Genomic DNA, 20,385 nt, shown 5'->3' with positions numbered 1-20,385 from the left:
TTTCTGAGGCTCCTTACCCAGAATAAGGAGGCTGCCGAGGTGAGCACAGGACTGTTAGGCTTCTGTGTGAAGCTAACTAACTGGAGAGACGGAAGATGAGACCTCTGGCCTGAGCCTTTTGATTGATGCACGCGGCTCAATCATCTCACGTCTGAGGAAAAAAGATCCCCTGGCAAGCTGAACGTGGACACCACAGAGAACGGCACACACGTCATCAAAGCCTGAGCCACGTGCAGGCGATGTCTGGGTAACACGGTTTTTAGAAATTATCTCTTCTTTATTGCTACATTCATATAAAACGTTTGGTATATTTGGGTGGGCAAAAGAAAGCCACAGTGTATATAAAGAAAGTTGTAGGAAGTTAAAAAATATGTGGTTTCAGTGTTTGTAAAAGCAGTCACGGATTGTTTCTTTGGTTTAGTTATCCAGGCGATCGAAATTCTGGGTTTGAAATTCTTGGAAGTCCTCTGGGATGGTGTCTGCAAAGGAGAACAGGCACAGGGGGTTAGGAGGGCTCCCTCCAGCCCGCATCCTGGTGCATCTCACGCTGGGAGGCCTCCTGTAGGGGCTGCTCTCAGCCCACCCAGCAGGCCCCCAAAGACACCACCTCACGCCACCCCCCCGGCAGCCATCTTCTACCGCAGGCTGCTTTGCAAATTGTTGGCTTCAAGCCCAGGAGTGCTCATTCACAGGCCTAAAGAAAATTTGCATGCAGAATGGATTTTGAGTTTATGATTATGTGTGAGCTGTATGAAAATGAAGGCTGCCTGTCAATTAAACCTGCCTGAATCTCTCAGTGAACCCACGTCCTAAGCCAAGCAGTTTAATTCTCTGGGGCTCAATTTCCTCATCTATCAAATAGGAAAAATGAGATCTACCTTTTACTTGGATTACACAGGGATTCTCAGGTTTTGGGAATATGTGGCATGAGCTTGTGGCTTCTGGAAGGGATGTGTGCTATACAATAGGGTGGCATTATTTGATTTTTTTTCTAGTAGTAATATTATGCAGTAACAAGAATGTACGTTACCATTGCAGCGATATTTGAGGTTGGACCAAATGATGTTTTCCTGGGAGAAGCAGAACACGCCGAGCCGGCCTCCACGCATGGTGGTGTCTATGGTGACCCCCGAGTCAGCCACCAGCTCGGAGCCTTCATAAAACTGCACCCTGCGGACAACACAGCCAGAGCGGGTCTCCACGAGCGGGTCTCAAACCAAGGTTGGGGGAAGCGCCTGTCATAAGACCTAGGGGTCCCACTTCTTATCCACCTGCGTCTTTGCTCTGTTTCATACTCCACTTTTCGCAGACCTGGATCGTGCTCCCGCTGCTGTGTTCCCCTTTCCCTACGAGACTGGAAGCTCCATGAGGTCAGGGAGCACCTGTCCACACCTCCCCTCTTCCGTCTCTCCAAAGGCCTAGCATGATGCTGGGCACCGAGTTCAACTCGATGGGTACTCGCTGATGAGTTAAAGAGAAATCACAATACGACTCAGGACCAAGAGGCTTTGTGACTTCACTGTCCAGTGAGTTACCTTGTCCAGACATCATGCTTGAAAACCACTGCTTTTCTCTAGGTCGAACTGATAATATTTGGTGGAAACCCAGAGCAATGATTCTCCTCGGGAGGGACAGCACTCCCTAAGCAGGGTTTTAGAAATTTGTGGGAGCATTTTGAGCTGTCGTCACCATGGCATTTAGTGACAGAGGCCAGGGGTGCTGGGTGGCTTACAAGGCCCTGGAGAGAAAAATCAAAACTTGTCCTTCATCCAGACACTTTTGGGGTGCTCCTCCAGACCCCTGGGTAGGTGGAGAGAGAGACTGTTTATCTGGGCTTAGAACCTAACTAACTCTCTCTCACTTGTGAACATCAAGTATTTTTTGCACTGGTATTGATTTTCCAGGGTAAATTGAGAAACTGAGTACAGTCGACCCTTAAACAACATAGGCTTGAACTGCATGCGTCCACTTATATGTGGATTTTTCCCAAATACTACTTTACTATGTGATCTACAGGTGGTTGACTCTGCAGATACTGAGCTGCTGATACGGAAGGCTGACTATGGGACTTGAGCATCTGCGGATCTTTATCCACGGCAGGGTCCTGGAACTGGTCCCCTGAATTGTTCAAAGGTCAACTGTACTTTGTTTTGTTTAAAAATTAAGCTGTTCACTATTTACTTATTTTACTGGAGTATAGTTGATGTACAATGTTGTTACTTTCTGCTGTACAGCAAAGTGAATCAGTTATACATATACATATATCCACTTTTTTAGATTCTATTCCCACATGGGCCATTACAGAATATTGAGTTCCTTGTGCTATACAGTAGGTCCTTATTAGTTATGCATTTTATATACAGTAGTGTGTATATGTCAATCCCAACCTCCTAATTTATCCCTTCCCCGCCCCCCCGTAACCATAAGATTGTTTTCTACAGCTGTGACTCTACTTCTGTTTTGTAAATCAGTTCATTTGTACCTTTTAGGTTCCACATATAAGCGATGTCATACGATATTTGTCCTTCTCTGTAGCTGTTCACCATTTTAGAAAGTCACATCACAGGTGGCAATACCACTGTTGTGTCCACAACACACCAATCTGTAGTAGGACATTGCCTCTGCAGTGATTCTAGGCACAGGTGCCAGTGTCTGTCTCATTCTGTGTTGGGTGTGGTTGTGTCCAAGCATTTACATGATTTTGTTATAAATTATTATTTCTCTATTAGGGATCAGATTGACTCTCTCAAATAATATGTGCAGGTAGGTTATATTTTCTATGATTTCATTTTGGGACACAGAGGGGGCATTTCAAAATACGTCATAAAAAAGGGGCATTAAGCTTAATAGGGCTGAGAACATGATCATCTTACTGTGAGACAGATTACATTTTATGTAATGTCTCAAAGAAAGAAGGACAAAATATGAATTAGCCCTCATGATTCGCTTCTTTCCACTCAGCAGCTTCCTCGCCCCCGGTCAGGAGAAAGTAATCAGCACCCTTCCTAAAAGTGCTACGTAAGCTGGCATGGGTGCTGATCTGTAAGTTTGAGGAATGAGAGAGAAAAGTACACCGACTAAATTTCAAAGAAAGATGTAGTGCTAAGGCATCCTAGCTTCTGAGAACAGTTGTTTGTTTTTTAAATAGTCCTACAGGGAAATAAGGCAGATTACATCGGCTCACATGAGGGTCAGTTCATGCCGAGGGTGGGACGTGCCGTCACTGTGTCAGGCACTGGGGAGACCAAGATAAAATGAGACATGGGTGCTGCCCTCGTGGAGTGTATCAGACCGTGAGGGACTCACTGCAGCGTGAAATGTTTGTGGGTAAGTGATGATACAGGGCCCAGAGGGAACACACGGGGATGCGGATGGCAGAGTCAGTGCACGTCTCACCTCACACGGGTCAGCGTGGCAGAGGGGAATCACCGTTCCGGTGCCAAGGCCTCCCCCACAGAAGGTCCTTCTACCCCCAGTTTGGCCCTACCATCCAGGCGGTCAGTCTGAGCCGGGTGTCATCCTCCCACCTCTTTTCTGGGAGCCTGAGGTCCCAGCGTGTCCTCGGGGACCCTCTGCTCAGGGGAGCAAAGGCTCCACGATGCAGGAGAAGGATGTGCTTTACTTCAAGTGCACGGGGAGGAGGGGGCGCTGCACCTACCTGATGTAGCCCACCTGGGGCCGGTGCTGCAGGAACCAGCGGTAGGACACCTTGTCCTTCCAGCCCACGTTCCTGGTGTCCTTCCACAGCAGCCTGACCTGGTCGCTGGTGTCCCCGGTGTGCCACAGGGAGTTGCGGAGATGCTCCCCCGGACCCGTCTTAGACTTAACGGCCTGGACAACGACACGAGCGAGGTCTTAGAATGCACAGACCACCCTTCCTGCACCCCGCATCCCTGGGGTGGTGATGGGGTGGGAATTCACGGTTACAATCTGGTGGCTTTGGATCTGGACACAAAGCATAAACACTTAAGTGCCATTTCTACTGCGATGCTCCCCCCAGCCTTCCAGTAATCCGCCCTGGCCAGTATTCCACTAACCCAGTCCATGTTTTTCCTGCTGAAAATCCATTGCTCCCCACATCTGGCCAATGAGGGCTCTGAAGTCTGCCTCTCCTCCCAGCAGGAGTGACAGAGGTAGCCTCCCAGCCCTCCTGTACAAAGTTGGCCCCATTGAGGAAACACATTAGCCAGTTTCCAAGAGTGTGCCTTAAGATGTACCTCCAAATCTTCCCCACCTCTTGGGCCCTACTGGGGCTGACATTCTCACCATCAGTCATCCCGAGGGAAGCATGTAGCTTGCACGCAGGAGTGAAGGCAAGGCCCTGGATGGGCTCCAGTGTTCCCTAACTAACTTGAATGCTGGCAGGAATGCATCAATTCCTTAGATGAATAAATGCCATATGGGCGAACACAGAATTTAGAAGGCGGGTGAAGGGCCCAGAAGAAAGGGAGATGAGTACCTTGAGCTGAATGCCAGGTTCTGCGACAGCTCGGAACGGGGTGGCCTGCCAGTACGTCTGCTCTGTCTGCTTCCACATGACCACGTAGAAGCTGGAACTGTCTTGGTAACCGAAGATAAAGCCAGCATAGTCATCGTCCGTCTGGGTGTTGACGTGGAAGGTCCCTTCGAAGTCCACTCCGTTAAAAGCCGTGTACCCTGTAAAGATCAAAATAGATGAGAAAAACAGACAAGCCACACGAGTAGCTGGAAAGAGTGAATTCTGCACCAGTGGTGATGAGGCCCTGGACATACCCACTGCCAGGCCTGGATCGCTGTTCATGGTCTGCACGATCTCCATGCCCTGCAGAGAGAGTTGAAGAGGTTAAGATTAACCTTAGAGGGGGTAGAATATTCTCAAAGAAGCCCAGAACCTCAGACCTCCATGTAAAGATTTCATTATCTGAGGAACTGCTCTACCTTGTTACGTGCTCAAAGAAAGCGTACACTTAGGAAAAAAACAACAAAAAACCCTCAAAGCTAAGTAGAAATAGTTTTGCTAAAACTGTCACTTAAGCTGAGTCAATAAACCCTTAATTAGAGAACATATGCTTCTAATGATTGTGACCTCCTGGGTGACACTGGAAAACCTACTAAGCCTCTCTGTGCCTTTCTTCTTTAGGGCCACAAGGAGGAGGACACACAGGAGCATGTACTGCAGAGATTAGGAGCACGGCTCTAGGGCCAGACTGCCTAGGTCCCAAATCCAGCAATCTTAGCCGCTTACCTGCAGTGCTACCCTGAGTAATCATTCAAGCTTTGTAACACTTGAGCTCATCCTCTGTAAAACGAGGCTAATGAAAGAGCTCTGTCACAGGGCTGCTGAGAGGAACAAACACAACGTGGAACAGTGCCTGGCTCGAGGTCGGCACCCGCAAAATTTACCCACTACTCTCAGAAGGGCCTGTGTTGAGAGGCAACGCTGAGCTGGTGCCAACCGCATGACCCTCACCTGGTTCAGGACCACCCAATTGGGATCGATCTGGGCGTCCCCTTCAGGGTCCAGGACCACCGTCTGATAGGCCCTGAAGTCGGTCAGGGTGACCTCTGCGTTCTCCGGGCACACGTCAATCCGATCGATGACATGGTCGTGGTCGAAGTCTGTCTCGCAGATGTCCCCCACGCCGTCACCTGAGGGGGTGGAGGAGGAGGGGGGGAGTTCAGTAATGCCTACTACCTCCAAGCCACCCACTCCGTGACAGGGAGGGGGCTGGGTAAGGAGCAGAGAGAGCCCAAGACCCAGCTCCACGTGGAGCGAGGAGTCCTGGAATCAGCCGTGTCTGAGCCAGCCCCGGAGTTCTCATGGTGGGTTGGTGAACCCCACTGCAGGTGAGTGAACCCCACTGCAGGTGATCAAAAGGACTTCCTAGGGACAGAGTGGAGGGCAACTGTCCAAAGATGACCTGACAAGGGACTTCCCTGGTGATCCAGTGGTTAAGACTACACCTTCCGAGGCAGGGGTTGTGGGTTCGATCCCTGGTCGGGGAGCTAAAATCCCACATGCCTCGCAGCCAAAAAACCAAAACTAAAAATGGTCCACATCAAAAAAAAAAAAAAAAATCTTAAAAAAAAAATGTACACTTCAAAGTTGACCTGACAGGAAACGCTGGCTGTCCTCTAGGACAGGGGTTTCACCAACTGGTGGATCTTAAGGCCTGACCTTACATAAGCAAATGTCTACAGTACTTTCTGGACTATGACGCATAAAAAGCAGGGAAATTATGGCCACCAAAATCTAAGAATAATTTACAGTGATCCTTAGGCTGAATATCGCCCAGTGTCTTCTGTCCAGCTGACAGATGGTATTAAAATCTGAATTTGCATACTGGGATGGGCGTGGCCTCACCAGCGCACCCCCATGCTCACCACCGTCCTCACCACTCTGCTGTCTCATTTCTGGCTCTGGGCGTCCCTCTCCTTAACAGCGTGGCCCCGGCAGGCATCAGGCATCATGCAGGGCTGCGGGGCCCTCCCCGCCCTCCTGCTCCTGCTCTGTGACTCTGGTGAGAGGCGCGAGCAAGACGGTGGAGCGGCTCTCCGAGCCCCGGTGGGGGGCACGTGGCTGCTTCCCTGCCCCGCGTGGTCTCACCCCAGGGCTGCGCCGGAGCAGCTCCTGCCCTGGCAGAGCTGGGCCACCACGTGCCTGGCTGAGGGGAGCCCTGGGCTGAGCCCACGTACTGTTGCTGTCCTCCTGGGCAGGGTTGGGGACCAGCCGGCAGTTGTCTGGTCCAGGCGGCACCAGGTCCGGGATGCCGTCGTTGTCATCATCGTCGTCACACTCGTCACCAATCCCATCCTTATCAGTGTCCAGCTGGGCGCTGTTAATGACCGTGGGGCAGTTGTCTGTACTGTCCTGGTGCCCGTCTCCATCACTGTGGGAGAAAGGAGAGGGGGTTTGCGTCCCAGCTCAGCAGAGGACACGAAGAGTCCGGTTCTCAGGAGGGAGAGTTTGGGTTCGGGGTCTTAACCAGGCTTGGTCTTTTATCAAACCCACAGGTCCTTAGATGAGGCTGCCTTATGGGCCTCAGAGACCATTTCCCACTTCTCCAACCTGTTGAAACAAGTAGATCATTTTCTATTCAAAATAAGGGCCAATTTCTGTGATTTTGTGACCAGATGCTCCTTTCAGTCCCCGGGCACGACTGTGATCCCCGACAGAGAAAGTGGGAGGGGAACAAAGTGAGGGGCAGTGGAGCCAAACTGCCCGCTGTGAGTCCTGGCTCAGCTGCGCCCCAGCCTGGGGCCCCGGACGTGACGCTTACCCCGCTATGGCTCAGTATCCTCCCCTGTACCATGGGAATAACAACAGCCTACCTCACAGGGTTGTTAGGAGGATTAAATGATTAAGTGATTCGAATTTTGCATGTTACGTTTTAATATAAGAAAAACACTTCTAAGTGCCTGGCTCTTGGGAAGCCCTATGGTGTTTCCTTTTCTGTGACTCTTCACCATGCCCGGCCAGTAAGCCTGAGAAGCGTCAGATGTGAATGCACAGGGAGAAGGGCAGGAACAGGAGGGCCGCCCTTCCCAAGAACTGAGCACGTAGGCTGGGCTCGGCCCTGGGCTAACGCACTTCTCAGAAACCCTCGTTCTCTGCCCACCCGACATTCCTTCTTTCCAGGCCTAACGGCCACCTGAGGGTGAGTCTGCCCTGTCCCCAGGCTTCCCTGAGTTGATGGAGGCCTCCCACGGCTACTCTGGATTAGCGCAGATACTACTTGCACGGGCGCCACCCACAGCCCGTCCTGAACCAGCAACTGCCCCACGCCATCCACAATGGGACAAGGAAGGGAAGCCAGGGGCCAGTCCATGCCCTTCAGGCCAGTGCTTCCCAGATGGGTCCCAGAGAAAGTGAGGTCAACCCCGACAGGCAGAAGGTGACAGAACTCCAACAGTGGAATTCCTGGGCATGTGGCAGGGCTGCTTTCCAAATCATAAGATTGAGCTATTTCCATTAGCAGCCATTCCATATAGCCCTGAACATTTTTATGCAAAACCAAGCAGTTTCTGTCCTCAAGTTTGTGGGAATTAAGATGTAGTGGAATGAGTTATTTATTTCAGGCAGAAAATCTAGAGGCTGGTGGGACGGGATATTTTAGAAATCACTTAGATGGCACTGAGAGTGCAAGATGACTTGCAACAGGGAACGTTCTTGATGTACATTATTGAGGGGAGTTGTCAGGGTACCAGTCCCATCTTCCCCTCGAAAACGGAGACATCCTATGTCAGACTGTCACCGACTTGCCTCTCCTCTCCTCATGCTGTGATAACAATAATACCTCAGTTACCATTTTCTGCAGGTCACCTGAGGGCCAGCACTGGAGGTAGGAGCTTTACCTACATTATCTTTCATTTTTACCAACACTTGGCATTTAGTTCTCTCTACTTCGCAGATGAAGAAATTGAGACTCAGAGACTGAGAAGTATGTTGACGTTCACTTAGCTGGCATGCACTGTGCAGCAAGGACACGGAGCACAAGGACAGAGATGGGACTTGATAGGAGCTGTCCTTGAGCAAGGTTGGGCTTGGGAGCTGCTGCCTGTAGGGCAGCCTCTGAGAAGAGGTTGAGAAGGGCAGCTACGTTTCTTCCTGCTTTGCCTTTTAGACTCCTTTCCCTCTTTCATCCCTGTCCTGCTGCCCCTTTGATTCCCTACAGAGATGAAAGGGTTTAGAGTCTTGGACGGCAGGTACCTCTAGGGCAGAGCTGGCCATGCCTACATTTTTGATGTTCCTATAGCATCTGATCCAGCCCCGTGTCTTAACGTAGGACTCCACCCATGTGGGGCTAGAAGGGCTGACAACATTCATTTGCATAGAACAACTCCACCCAAATAAAGAAAACTGAAAGAAAAAATTCCAAGGACAATGAAATAACAGTGATTCCCTCAGCACACTGACAGCTCTCTATTTTGGGATGATGGTGAAGCTTTCCTGAGCTGAAAGAATATAACAGCAAAAGAGCTAACATCTATGCAACAGAAACTGTAATATGTACTTTCCATAAATTAACTCAACTTTCACAGTAGTCCTAAGAGCTACATTCCATTTCCATCCCCATTTTACAGATGAGAAAATGGAGGCACAGAGAGATGAGGTAACTTGCCTAAGGTAAGCTGATGTGTAAATGGAGGACCTGGGATTTATATCTAGCTGTGTCGCTCCAGAGCCCATCTCTAAAGCATGATGCTACACCGCCTCTCCTGTGATAGAGTCTCAGTTGCTTGAGTGCCTAGTGGCCCCTCCTGGTACCGTCAACTCCCCCATTCATGGAGGTGCAGTGACCCTGACCAAAGACAGGGCTATTGTCCCTCCAGCAACTCAATCTGCCCAGAGAGATCCCAGAGCATGGTGGCAACAGAGAGCTCTGAAAGAGAAAACTTTCTCTGGAATTTTCATTGGCCCTGTGCAGCTGGGAAACATGCCATACCTGTCCTGATTGGTGTCACAGGAGTCCCCAACCAGATCGTTATCCACGTCAGACTGCAAAGGGAACAAAACGTGTTATTTACCCCTGGGCCTGCACAGAATGTTCCAGAGAAGGCAGACCCAGCCCATCATCACTGGATCTCAGGAATTACTTCTCTGGAATTGGGGTGGTGCAAACTGCAAAAGGACAACACCATATTGGTGTAGGCACAATGCTGAATTTTCAAAAAAGCCTTCCAAAATATCAAGCTCCAAGGATGGGCTGCCTACACACCAGATGAGCTGATTGGAGAAGGGCGCTGGGGCCGCATGGTGGCAGGTGGAGACGTGGCACTCTGGCACGGGTCGGAAGGGAGCCAGCCACAGGCACGGGGACAAGGCAAACAGATTTTGCTCTGCTTCTGCATTTTGGAATTGAGCCAGAATAGGAGTGAGTCAGAGGGCAATAATGATGCCCCTCTCTCAGGGCTTTAAAAATAAGTGACACATCATACCCAATTATCCAGACAGGAAGGAGGAGAGAGAAGGGAAACAGCACATCGCTGATTGGACCCAATCTGAAATGTCCATACATAGGCTGTTGTTGGGATTTGGGGATGAAAGGGACATGAGGCTCCCAATGGTTAATTTCCACATTGCATTTTCCTTTCAGCAAAAAAACAACTTGTTTTGGGCATCATTAAACTATTACTGGGACTTCCCCGGTGGTCCAGCAGTTAAGACTCTGTGCTCCCAATGCAGGGAGCCCAGGTTCGATCCCTGGTCAGGGAACTAGATCCTGCATGCCTCAACTAAAGATCCCGCACACAGCAATGAAGAGCCCACGTGCTGCAACTAAGACCCTGCACAGCCAAATAAATTTTAAGAAACCCCAAAAACTCCTATTCCTAACCTCATAGGGACTTCACAGCCTGTGAGGTTAGTCCAGAAGGCCTCAGATCTCCTGTAATGTTCTTCCCATCACCTCCAGGCTTAAGTATACAATTTCACCACCTCTGCTGTCAGGTATAAGGCAACAGCAAAGAACCGGGCTGGCAGGCTCTGCTGGGTTCTTCCAGACACGGGTCTTACACGAGTCTTTGCATTGGGCAGTTCAGCCTAGAGTTTGGATTCCCCTGGATCCTACTAACCTGGTTAGGGTTGCTGACATCAGGACAGCTGTCACAGGCATCCCCCACGCCATCACCATCTTTGTCCTGTTGATCATGGTTGGGAACTTTCTGGCAGTTGTCCAGGAAGTTTTTTATTCCTATGAGAAAGGAATGCTTCCCTGAGTCAGGCGAACATCACAGAAAGGTCTGGAGCACAGACTTCCAGGTGCTGTAGAGATCAGGCCAGCACATGGCACACAGTAGGTAATGTCTGCCTGGGTCATCCTCAGAGAGCCATACCTTTTCCAGCAGTTACCTGGAGGTAATGTCAAAGGATGGATTCTGGGAGGCTTAAAAAAGAAAAGTGACCTGAGGCATTTATCCACTGAGTTAGAATTTGTTGAAGATATCAAGGGCTATCACTGCAACCGGATGAGGGGGTCATGAGGGGTAGGTGGGTCGACCCTGGAGAGGGAGGACCTCACGGGTGTGTGAGCTATGACAAGGGCCCCGGGGCTCAGGCAGTGGTGTGCTGGAGTCAGGCCAGTCATACCCATTTCTCCCCAGATTCCCGTTCAGTCATGTCATCTCCTCTTGGTACCTTGGAACCAGTGATGGTGGAAGTGGTATTTACATAATGGAAACTGGCAAATGCTACAACTTGGGGCATTTTTTGTTTGTTTTGCTGAGCTGGTTTACCATCAGTCAGGCTTATAGAAGGCGGGGTCGTGTTTTAGAGACATGTGAATAGTCTGGAGTGTGGGGTGTGTGTTGGTTAGTGGTGGGTGTAGTGTATTTCTAAAAGGAAATTCCTTCAAGTTCCTGTGTTGTGATATGTTTTACAGAAACTATCGGATCCAGCCTATACTATGATGATAGTCATCTATATGTTACGGAAGCTATACAGGAACAAACGTCCTTCCTCACGGCCTGTGAGGCTCCAGAGTTGTGCTCCAGAGGTGCTATTCACACAGACCACAATACGAGGCCCCTTCAGTGGACCCTGGAGCTGGGTGATGCAGCTGCCCTGCCTGACAGCTCTTCCCAGTCTCCTGGGAAATGCCCGATTCTCTGCAGGAGGAGCCTGACCCAGGGCTGCGGCCCATGACCCTGCTCAGCCCCTCTACCTCAATCCTCCACTTCCAGGACCCTTATGCATGAGAAGGATGGTGGGGAGGGAGGAAAGCTACAGTCTGGGAAGACAGATGCCCTACAAAGTCACATCCCTGACAAGACACTGCTCGAAGGGATTCCTACAAAGTTTCTGGCAATGATGCAGAGTTCCCAGAACACCAGGGTTCTTCTTCCACAGAAACAAGTGGGCCTTGGGGCCACCAGGCACAGACCATGTGGAACCCCCTGGAGTGGGAAGGCCCTCAGAGTCAGTCATTCTATTCCTGCTCCTAAGAGAGAACAAGGGGAAAAAGGACAAATGAGTCCCAAGTAAAAGACTAAGCAAGACAAACGCACCATCTCCATCCATGTCGTCATCGCAGGCATCTCCTTTTCCATCCCCGTCAGTGTCCTTCTGGTCATTATTTAGGACATTCCGGCAGTTATCACAGGCATCCCCAAAGATATCTTTGTCACCATTCCTCTGGTCCACGTTGTGAGTCAGGACACAGTTATCCTAAAGGATCAAAAGACCGACATTAACTCTGACTTTTACTGAATCCCCACTGTGTGCCTGGTCCTGTGGTGGAGGCCAGCCAACCTTCCCCCAACTGGCATGAGATGTCGGAACTCAGGAGGCCCAAGTTCATCAGTTTTATAAACATTTCAGAATCTTAGAATAAAAAATTGCAGTGCTATGGGAACGCAGGCATGGAAACAGACAATCGGGATGAGTAATATAAATAGTTGACTTCACGGCCTTTCTTCCACCATCCCTGGTACGTGGCAATTCATAGGCCCTCCCAGCAAAGCAGGCACCTACCTGCTCATTCAGGATCCCATCTCCATCAGCATCCTCGTCACAAGCATCTCCAAGGCCATCTCCGTCTGCATCCTCTTGGCCGGAATTTGGCACATACTTGCAGTTGTCCTAAGTTGGAGAAACACAGCTCAGAGACACATCTACATTTGTATTTTTTCAGCTTTATTGAGGTATAACTGACAGATAAAATTGCAAGACATTTAAAGTGTATAATGTGATGATTTGATATACGTTGATATTGTGAAGGGATTCCCCCATTGAGTTAATTAACATATGCATCACCTCACATGTTTATCTCCCCACTTTTTTTGCTGAGAACATTTAAGGTCTACTCTCTTAGCAAATTTCAACTATACGGTACAGTGTTATCAACTATAGTCACCATGTTATACATTAGATCCTCAGATCTTATTCACCTCATGGCGGAAAGTTTGCACCCTTTTATCAACTTCTCCCCATTTCCCCCATCCCCATCTCCATCTGTCTTAAGTCAAAAACTATTTCTGCCTGTACCTGTCTGGCTTTTTTTAAAAAATAAATTTATTTATTTTTGGCTGCGTTGGGTCTTCATCGCTGCACGCTTTCTCTAGTTGCGGTGAGCGGGGGCTACTCTTCGTTGCGGAGTAGGGCTCTAGGCACACGGGCTTCAGTAGTTGTGGCACATGGGCTCAGCAGTTGTGGGTCGCGGGCTCTAGAGCGCAGGCTCAGTAGTTGTGGCGCAGGGACTTAGTTGCTCCACGGCATGTGGGATCTTCCCGGACCAGGGCTCGAACCTGTGTCTCCTGCATTGGCAGGCGGATTCTTAACCACTGCGCCACCAGGGAAGTCCCTACCTGTCTGGCTTTATTGTTGATGGCTGTTTTGCTACATTTGAGATGCAGCTACTTCAAAAATACAATTTTAAATGGAACCCACAGAACCTCTGCCCCATATAAGATGTGGCTTTGGAAAGCCACAGACTGAGTGTGCGTGCACATGCGTGTGTGTGTGTGTTTTTCCCCTGCTCGTCCCCCTTACCTTTTTGCAGTTCCTGGCAGAGCACAGCAATTCTTCGTCAGGGTAACTGTCAATGTCCAAGTCCTTTCCGCAGATGTAGCCGTCACCAGCCCAGCCAACCCCACACTGTGAAGGGAAAACCCGTCAGGAGCCCAGGAGCTGAGCCTGGTGGGAGGCCGGGGTCTGACAGGGGCCTCTGCTCCTGTGTGTGCATCCCCAGAGGGAGGGTCAGAAAGCTTTGTTGGTAGGATTTTAAAACTATTAAACTGTGTTTTGAATAGTCCAATAGTTCAAAATTCAAAAAGTACAAAGGGAGAGTGAAAACTCCTTCCTGCTCCTGCACCTTGGCTCAGGAATCAAGGCAATCTGCTCTCATGAATACTTTCAGAGACATGCTGGGCAGAGACCAGCAAACACACATACATTCTTTTTCTTTCTGTCCTTCAGCACAATTGGTAGCACACATATAAACACTGCTCTGTACCTTGATTTTTAAAAAAATTAACATAATATCTTAGAGCTCTTTTCATATTACCACATGTAGATTTGTGTCTTCCTTTTTAATGGGCACAGATATATCATACATAAAGTGGAATGCATGCACCTCAATTAATTCAACCAGTCCCCTACTGGTCGGTGTCAAGTCGTTAAAACCTTTTTCTGTTGCAAACAATGCTGTCACAAAGAATTCGAGGACATTTATCATTCTGCACGTGTACTGGCTTCTTAGTATGAAATTCTTGGTTCAAAGGGTATTTGTATTTGTACTTTTGAATTATTGTCAAAATGTTCTCCATATGATTATCCAATTTCTTCTCCCAGTGGAAATGAATGCACACAAGGGTGGAGCAGCTGCTGTGGCCCCTTCCTTAGCATTCTGGAGCCACAGTCGTATCTCTGAATCTAATGGTCTTCTAGATCAATTTCCACCGCAGCAGGAACCTTCCAAAGTGCTTTACCTCCACTCATATCTTTAAACAGGTGAAGATTCCCACAGGTGTAGTGCTGGGTCTGCATGTTCTCTACATTTCTGGAAAAGTCTACCCTAGTTCCGTGCCACCACCAGCTGCTGAGAGCAAGCCTTCACTGTCAGCAGAAGAGGCATTAAAATAACAGTTATTCTATACCAGACTCTACAGGCATTTTCTCCAGTCCTTACAGTGAGGCTGCAAGGTCATCACTATCCCATTTTACAAAAGAGTCGACTCGGCTCAGAGTGGCTAAGTGCCTTGCCCAAGGTCTCAGAGCTGGGACTTGAACTCAAGACTGTCCCAGTTCAATGTTTTCTGCCACATGTATTTGGTTAACATGCACTTTGAGTTCTCCCTCTGATATTCCATATAGTTGGCCTGGCTAAAGGATGAATGATAAACCCAAGAGAAAGGAAATCCTTCCATAAGTGGTGTCCTGGGTATGAGGTGGTACCTAGGAGCTCAGCTCAGGAGCAGGATGGGTGCCCGAGGAGAGGCAGGCAGAACAGCAGAAGAAACAGGAGACAAGGGGGCCTGGAAAATGACAGGGAACCAGCAAGGCAGGGGCGGGTAAGAGTCGGGGGAACAGGGCCAAGGAAAGAAACTTTACATGAGTAAATGTTAAATTTCCTGCCCTCATTAATCAAAATAAGGTGATTTAAGACCAGTGACTTCCTAAGCTGTAGCCTGTCTGTTCTCAATCATGCGCACCCCCCTTCTGCAACCAGAGATGTAGAAGGCAGGATCCAAAGACACCCCTCCCAGTAACTACACCTATTTCTGTTCAATTGCTTCAGCAGGGCCTTCAGAAGGCCTGGAAAGTTCAGCCATGGGGTATGGTCCTTGACTCATTTTAATGAAGAAAAGATTTCCTCTAGGAACAAGTATGTTTTTAATGAGCCATTTTCTGGCAGATTAAATTATTTTAGTAGTCACACCAAGTGTATTAATCCTTTACCATCTGTCACTGTGCCTTATTACAAATTCAAAACCACATTAAGAGCCTCATCTCCCACCATCCCAGGGGAATCGTTAATTTGTTCACAGAAAATGAGGATTTAAACATAGATATACGCTTGCCTCTCAGTGGGAATAAACATGCCCCATCAACAGGAATTAGAGGAACTGTTGATTTTTTTCTCCCCCTTGAACCCAGCTCATTCCTTCATCAGTATCTTGTTACAAATTATCTGTGTTGCTGGAGAGAGCTGGTGTCATTACAGTTATTTCTCTAACTTAGTTTTGATTCTTCTCATTTTTCCTATTTGAAAGTGATATGCCCATTGTAGAAAATTCTGAGAACATGAAGGTAAGGAAGTCTGAGTCTGAGGTATAAAGAAGAGAGAAAAAGTCTCCCAGGATCCATCCTGCCGCTCAGCGTGATCGCCATGAACCTATGAACCCCCAACTCTAAAGGGCCTGGCTCCCTGGGGAGGAAGGAGGAGGTGAGCGGCTGAAGACGGCTGATTTAGCAGCGCCTAGGATCCCGCAGGGCTCCGGGGCAGGATGGATGGCAGGAATGAACCCCATTCCTCGCCAAGGGCCCACTACACGCCGGCCTGGCGGGAGACCCTTGCAAGGCTGCAAGTGCCCTGCCCTCTACCCACCTCCTCCTCCCCGGGCCGGCTCCCTGGTGGGGAACCGCATGGGAAGGAGAGTGAGCACCCACTGAGCCACTCCTGAACCTGGCCGAGGTGGACACAGAGAACAGAGGGTGCTGCGGAAGATGGGAGGTTTTTCTCCCAGGGCTTATAAGAGCAGCCCACCACCCCTCCACTGAGGCTCACCTCCTGGAGTATTAGGCCAGATTTTGAAACTGGATGTCCTCAGGGTGAGGACAGTAAGGAATCGCATCAGTGTGCTCATATAAACAAGCAGCTAGGGCAGCAGTCGGAAGGGAGGGAAGGAGGCTCCTTCCTCTCCGGCTGCTCACTTCTCGGGCCTTCCATAGAGGGTGGTTGGGGGCTGGGGCTCCACCACCGGGGTGCCCAAGGGGATGGTGCCGACCCACGGCCAAGAGGGAGAGAAAGAGGGTGGCTGATGGTTAGGTGGACTTCAGATTGCTCCCCACAAACTCAGCTGACTCTGCTATTACTACATCCTTTGTTTACTGTGATGGAATTGCTTTCATTCTTGAGTACTTTTACCCTGAAGCAAGTAGAAACCGGAGAGGGGTGGTGTTTCAAATGTAAGGGGGAAAATGATAAAGCAAGTAGCAAACAACTTACCACGCATGTCACATCCCCCTGCCTCTCTTCAATGCACTGTGCGTTCACGCTGCAAGGGTTCAGTTCCGGATTCCTGCAGCTTCTTTCCATTTTGCATCCCCTCGTCTGATCACCAATGTACCCTGGTTTACAAGGCCCACAGCGATAAGATCCCTGTAAGGAGCAGAGCAAGACGGTGAGCCAGGGCCTCAGACCTGTGAACAAAGGTACGGCGCTTGTGTCTATTTTTACATGTACTCGATGATGCCAGAATGAAGTGAGCCCCATGCCTGCCTCTGCTTATGTGTATGTCTTATAACACTGTGTGAGTGTTGGGGGAGACACTACCAGACTGGAAGCCACAGCAGGCCACGGAGACATGAAGGAACACAATCGAAGGCAGAGGCTGGCCAGTGAGCCACTTTGATTTGCCGGCTCCACTGTGGAGGGCAAGGAGGAAAGGGCTGAAAACTCCAATGAAGTCCTGGGAGGTGGAGTGAGAAAATTTACTCTGGGGACAAAGAACATGGTTTGGTTAAAAAGCAAATGAGAAAAAATTTTTTTAATGTTCATTTGGCTTTTTTGTTTTTAACAATCAAGTGACAAAGGAACAGAGAAATGTCGTTGGCCTTGCACTGAGAATTCTTGATGAGGTGGGGTGCTGTGGAAGAAACCTGGCAAATGAGCTGTCAGCTCCACTGCGATGGCACTTCCAGGGCAAGCCTGACATTTTTTGGTTTTTTTTTTTAAGACAGCTTTACTGAGATAGACTTTACATATCATGAAAGACACCCACGTAAACTATACAATTCAATGATTTTGGTCACTCACAACTCCTGAATCACTGAATCCAAAAGATGCTTTCCAAGTATTATTATTTTATTTTTCCCACACTGCAGGGCTTGTGGGATCTTAGTTCCCCATCCACGGGTTGAACCCAGGCCCTGGGAGAATCCCAACCACTGGACCACCAGGGAATTCTCTCCAATGATCTTTCGTGATCTGTCAGCCTCATTGGAAGACTCCCTTTGGTCAGTTCTTTCCTTTTCTTTGCTTCTCTGCTCTTTTTCCTTTGCCTACTTCTTCATTTTTGAAGTTTTCTAGAGTTCTATTTTGTAGACAGTTCCACTGTCTACTTTTCCTCCCCCTGAGTGGCTTTAGTTATTACCTTCATGTCAGTGTCTCCCAAATCCATTTCGGCAGACTAGCTTTGTCCTGGTAAAAAGCTAAGAAGCAATAAGTCCCAGTATATTCCTAGGCAGCATTGTGGATAAGAACAGGGCTCTGCAGCCAGACTGGATGTCTTATGAGATGTGTGGCCTTTGCCTAATTATTTAACTTTCCTGTGCCTCAGTTTCTTCAACTGTAAAATGGGGATAATAATAGTGCCTATTGACAGGTTTGTTGTGAGGATTAAAATAAGTGACTTGATAATTATAAAATTCTTTGACATATAAGGAAACTAGGAACCTAGAGATTAAAAACCTTTCCCAGGAACATACAGTAAGTGAGAAGCAGTCATACCTGGAGCCAATAGTTCTTTCCTTGACACTCTACTGTGCTACACCTATCATCTTGGAAAGAGTCAACAGGAACTTTCAGGAATAAAAGCCATATCTGATTAGTTAAAATTTCAACCCACTAAGCGTTAAGCATTTTAATTTAATACAAATGACTTCTGAGAAGTTCTATGAAAATAATGAACACATATGGGAATTGTGTTGTCACAAGTAAAATGCATATTTTGGAATACTGAACTATTAATACAAACTAAAAAGCTCTTCCTATTTAAAAAATACTAGAATGATAATATTTTATTCAATAAACATTCATTCAAAAGCCCAACACTGATCAGGAAACTTGCATAAGCCTCTTAGATAGCCTCATCCACCAGAGGGCAGACAGCAGAAGCAAGAAGAACTACAATCCTGCAGCCTGTGGAACAAAAACCACATTCACAGAAAGACAGACAAGATGAAAAGGCAGAGGGCTATGTACCAGATGAAGGAACAAGATAAAACCCCAGAAAAACAACTAAATGAAGTGGAGATAGGCAACCTTCCAGAAAAAAAATTCAGAATAATGATAGTGAAGATGATCCAGGACCTTGGGAAAAGAATGGAGGCAAAGATCGAGAAGATGCAAGAAATGTTTAACACAGACCTAGAAGAATTAAAGAACAAACAAACAGAGATGAACAATACAATAACTGAAATGAAAACTACACTAGAAGGAATCAATAGCAGAATAACCGAGGCAGAAGAACGGATAAGTGACCTGGAAGACAGAATGGTGGAATTCACTGCTGTGGAACAGAATAAAGAAAAAAGAATGAAAAGAAATGAAGACAACCTAAGAGACCTCAGGTAAAACATTAAACGCAACAACATTCGCATTAGAGGGGTCCCAGAAGGAGAAGAGAGAGAGAAAGGACCCGAGAAAGTATTTGAAGAGATTATAGTCGAAAACTTCCCTAACACGGGAAAGGAAATAGCCACCCAAGTCCAGGAAGCGCAGAGAGTCCCGTACAGGATAAACCCAAGGAGAAACACGCTGAGAGACACATAGTAATCAAATTGGCAAAAATTAAAGACAGAGAGCCTCCCATCAAGCCTCTTAGATAGCCTCAACCATCAGAGGGCAGACAGCAGAAGCAAGAAAAACTACAATCCTGCAGCCTGTGGAACAAAACCCACATTTACAGAAAGATAGACAAGATGAAAAGGCAGAGGGCTATGTACCAGATGAAGGAACAAGAAAAAACCCCAGAAAAACAACTAAATGAAGTGGAGATAGGCAACCTTCCAGAAAAAGAATTCAGAATAATGATAGTGAAGATGATCCAGGACCTCGGAATAAGAATGGAGGCAAAGATTGAGAAGATGCAAGAAATGATTAACAAAGACCTAGAAGAATTAAAGAACATACAAACAGAGATGACCAACACAATAACTGAAATGAAAACTACACTAGAAGGAATCAATAGCAGAATAACTGAGGCAGAAGAACGGATAAGTGACCTGGAAGACAGAAAGGTGGAATTCACTGCTGCGGAACAGACTAAAGAAAAAGGAATGAAAAGAATTGAAGACAGCCTAAGAGACCTCTGGGACAACATTAAACGCAACAACATTCGCGTTATAGGGGTCCCAGAAGGAGAAGAGAGAGAGAAAGGAACAGAGAAAATATTTGAAGAGAATATAGTCGACAACTTCCCTAACATGGGAAAGGAAATAGCCACCCAAGTCCAGGAAGCACAGAGAGTCTCATACTGGATTAACCCAAGGAGAAACACGCTGAGACACATAGTAATCAAAGTGGCAAAAATTAAAGACAAAGAAAAATTATTGAAAGCAGCAAGGGAAAAACGACAAATAACATACAAGGGAACTCCCATAAGGTTAACAGCTGATTTCTCAGCAGAAACTCTACAAGCCAGAAGGGAGTGGCATGATATACTTAAAGTGATGAAAGGGAAGAACCTACAACCAAGATTACTCTACCCAGCAAGGATCTCATTTAGATTTGATGGAGAAATCAAAAGCTTTACAGACAAGCAAAAGCTAAGAGAATTCAGCACCACCAAACCAGCTCTACAACAAATGCTAAAGGAACTTCTCTAAGTGGGAAACACAAGAGAAGAAAAGGACCTACAAAAACAAACCCAAAACAATTAAGAAAATGGTCATAGGAACATACATATCGATAATTACCTTAAACGTGAATGGATTACATGCTCCAACCAAAAGACACAGGCTTG

The 20,385-nt window shown here is 47.8% G+C and overlaps 1 protein-coding gene across 2 annotated transcripts in view; it reads right to left on the bottom strand.

Annotated features, from left to right (window-relative positions):
• Positions 1 to 254: 254 nt before the first annotated feature.
• THBS4 (thrombospondin 4) overlaps positions 255 to 20,385 on the bottom strand; it is a 51,014-nt gene continuing 30,883 nt past the window's right edge. The window contains exons 11-23 of one of the 2 annotated variants that reach the window (XM_059916650.1): positions 16,647 to 16,799; positions 13,469 to 13,573; positions 12,452 to 12,559; positions 11,986 to 12,145; positions 10,555 to 10,673; positions 9,426 to 9,478; positions 6,676 to 6,869; positions 5,450 to 5,628; positions 4,753 to 4,801; positions 4,460 to 4,656; positions 3,659 to 3,831; positions 1,031 to 1,170; positions 255 to 479 (exon numbers count right to left, since the gene is read on the bottom strand). In XM_059916650.1, coding sequence (XP_059772633.1) covers positions 418 to 479; positions 1,031 to 1,170; positions 3,659 to 3,831; positions 4,460 to 4,656; positions 4,753 to 4,801; positions 5,450 to 5,628; positions 6,676 to 6,869; positions 9,426 to 9,478; positions 10,555 to 10,673; positions 11,986 to 12,145; positions 12,452 to 12,559; positions 13,469 to 13,573; positions 16,647 to 16,799 — 1,692 coding nt within the window. In that variant the 3' untranslated portion in view covers positions 255 to 417. Of the gene's footprint in view, positions 480 to 1,030; positions 1,171 to 3,654; positions 3,832 to 4,459; positions 4,657 to 4,752; positions 4,802 to 5,449; positions 5,629 to 6,675; positions 6,870 to 9,425; positions 9,479 to 10,554; positions 10,674 to 11,985; positions 12,146 to 12,451; positions 12,560 to 13,468; positions 13,574 to 16,646; positions 16,800 to 20,385 lie in introns of those variants that run through there. The other variant, XM_059916651.1, reaches the window with a different exon arrangement.

The sequence above is a fragment of the Balaenoptera ricei genome, chromosome 3, assembly GCF_028023285.1.
Source record: "Balaenoptera ricei isolate mBalRic1 chromosome 3, mBalRic1.hap2, whole genome shotgun sequence".
In the NCBI taxonomy this organism is placed as follows: Eukaryota; Metazoa; Chordata; class Mammalia; order Artiodactyla; family Balaenopteridae; genus Balaenoptera; species Balaenoptera ricei.
Note: the sequence above shows the minus strand (reverse complement) of the source record. Positions and strands in the feature narration are given on the sequence as shown.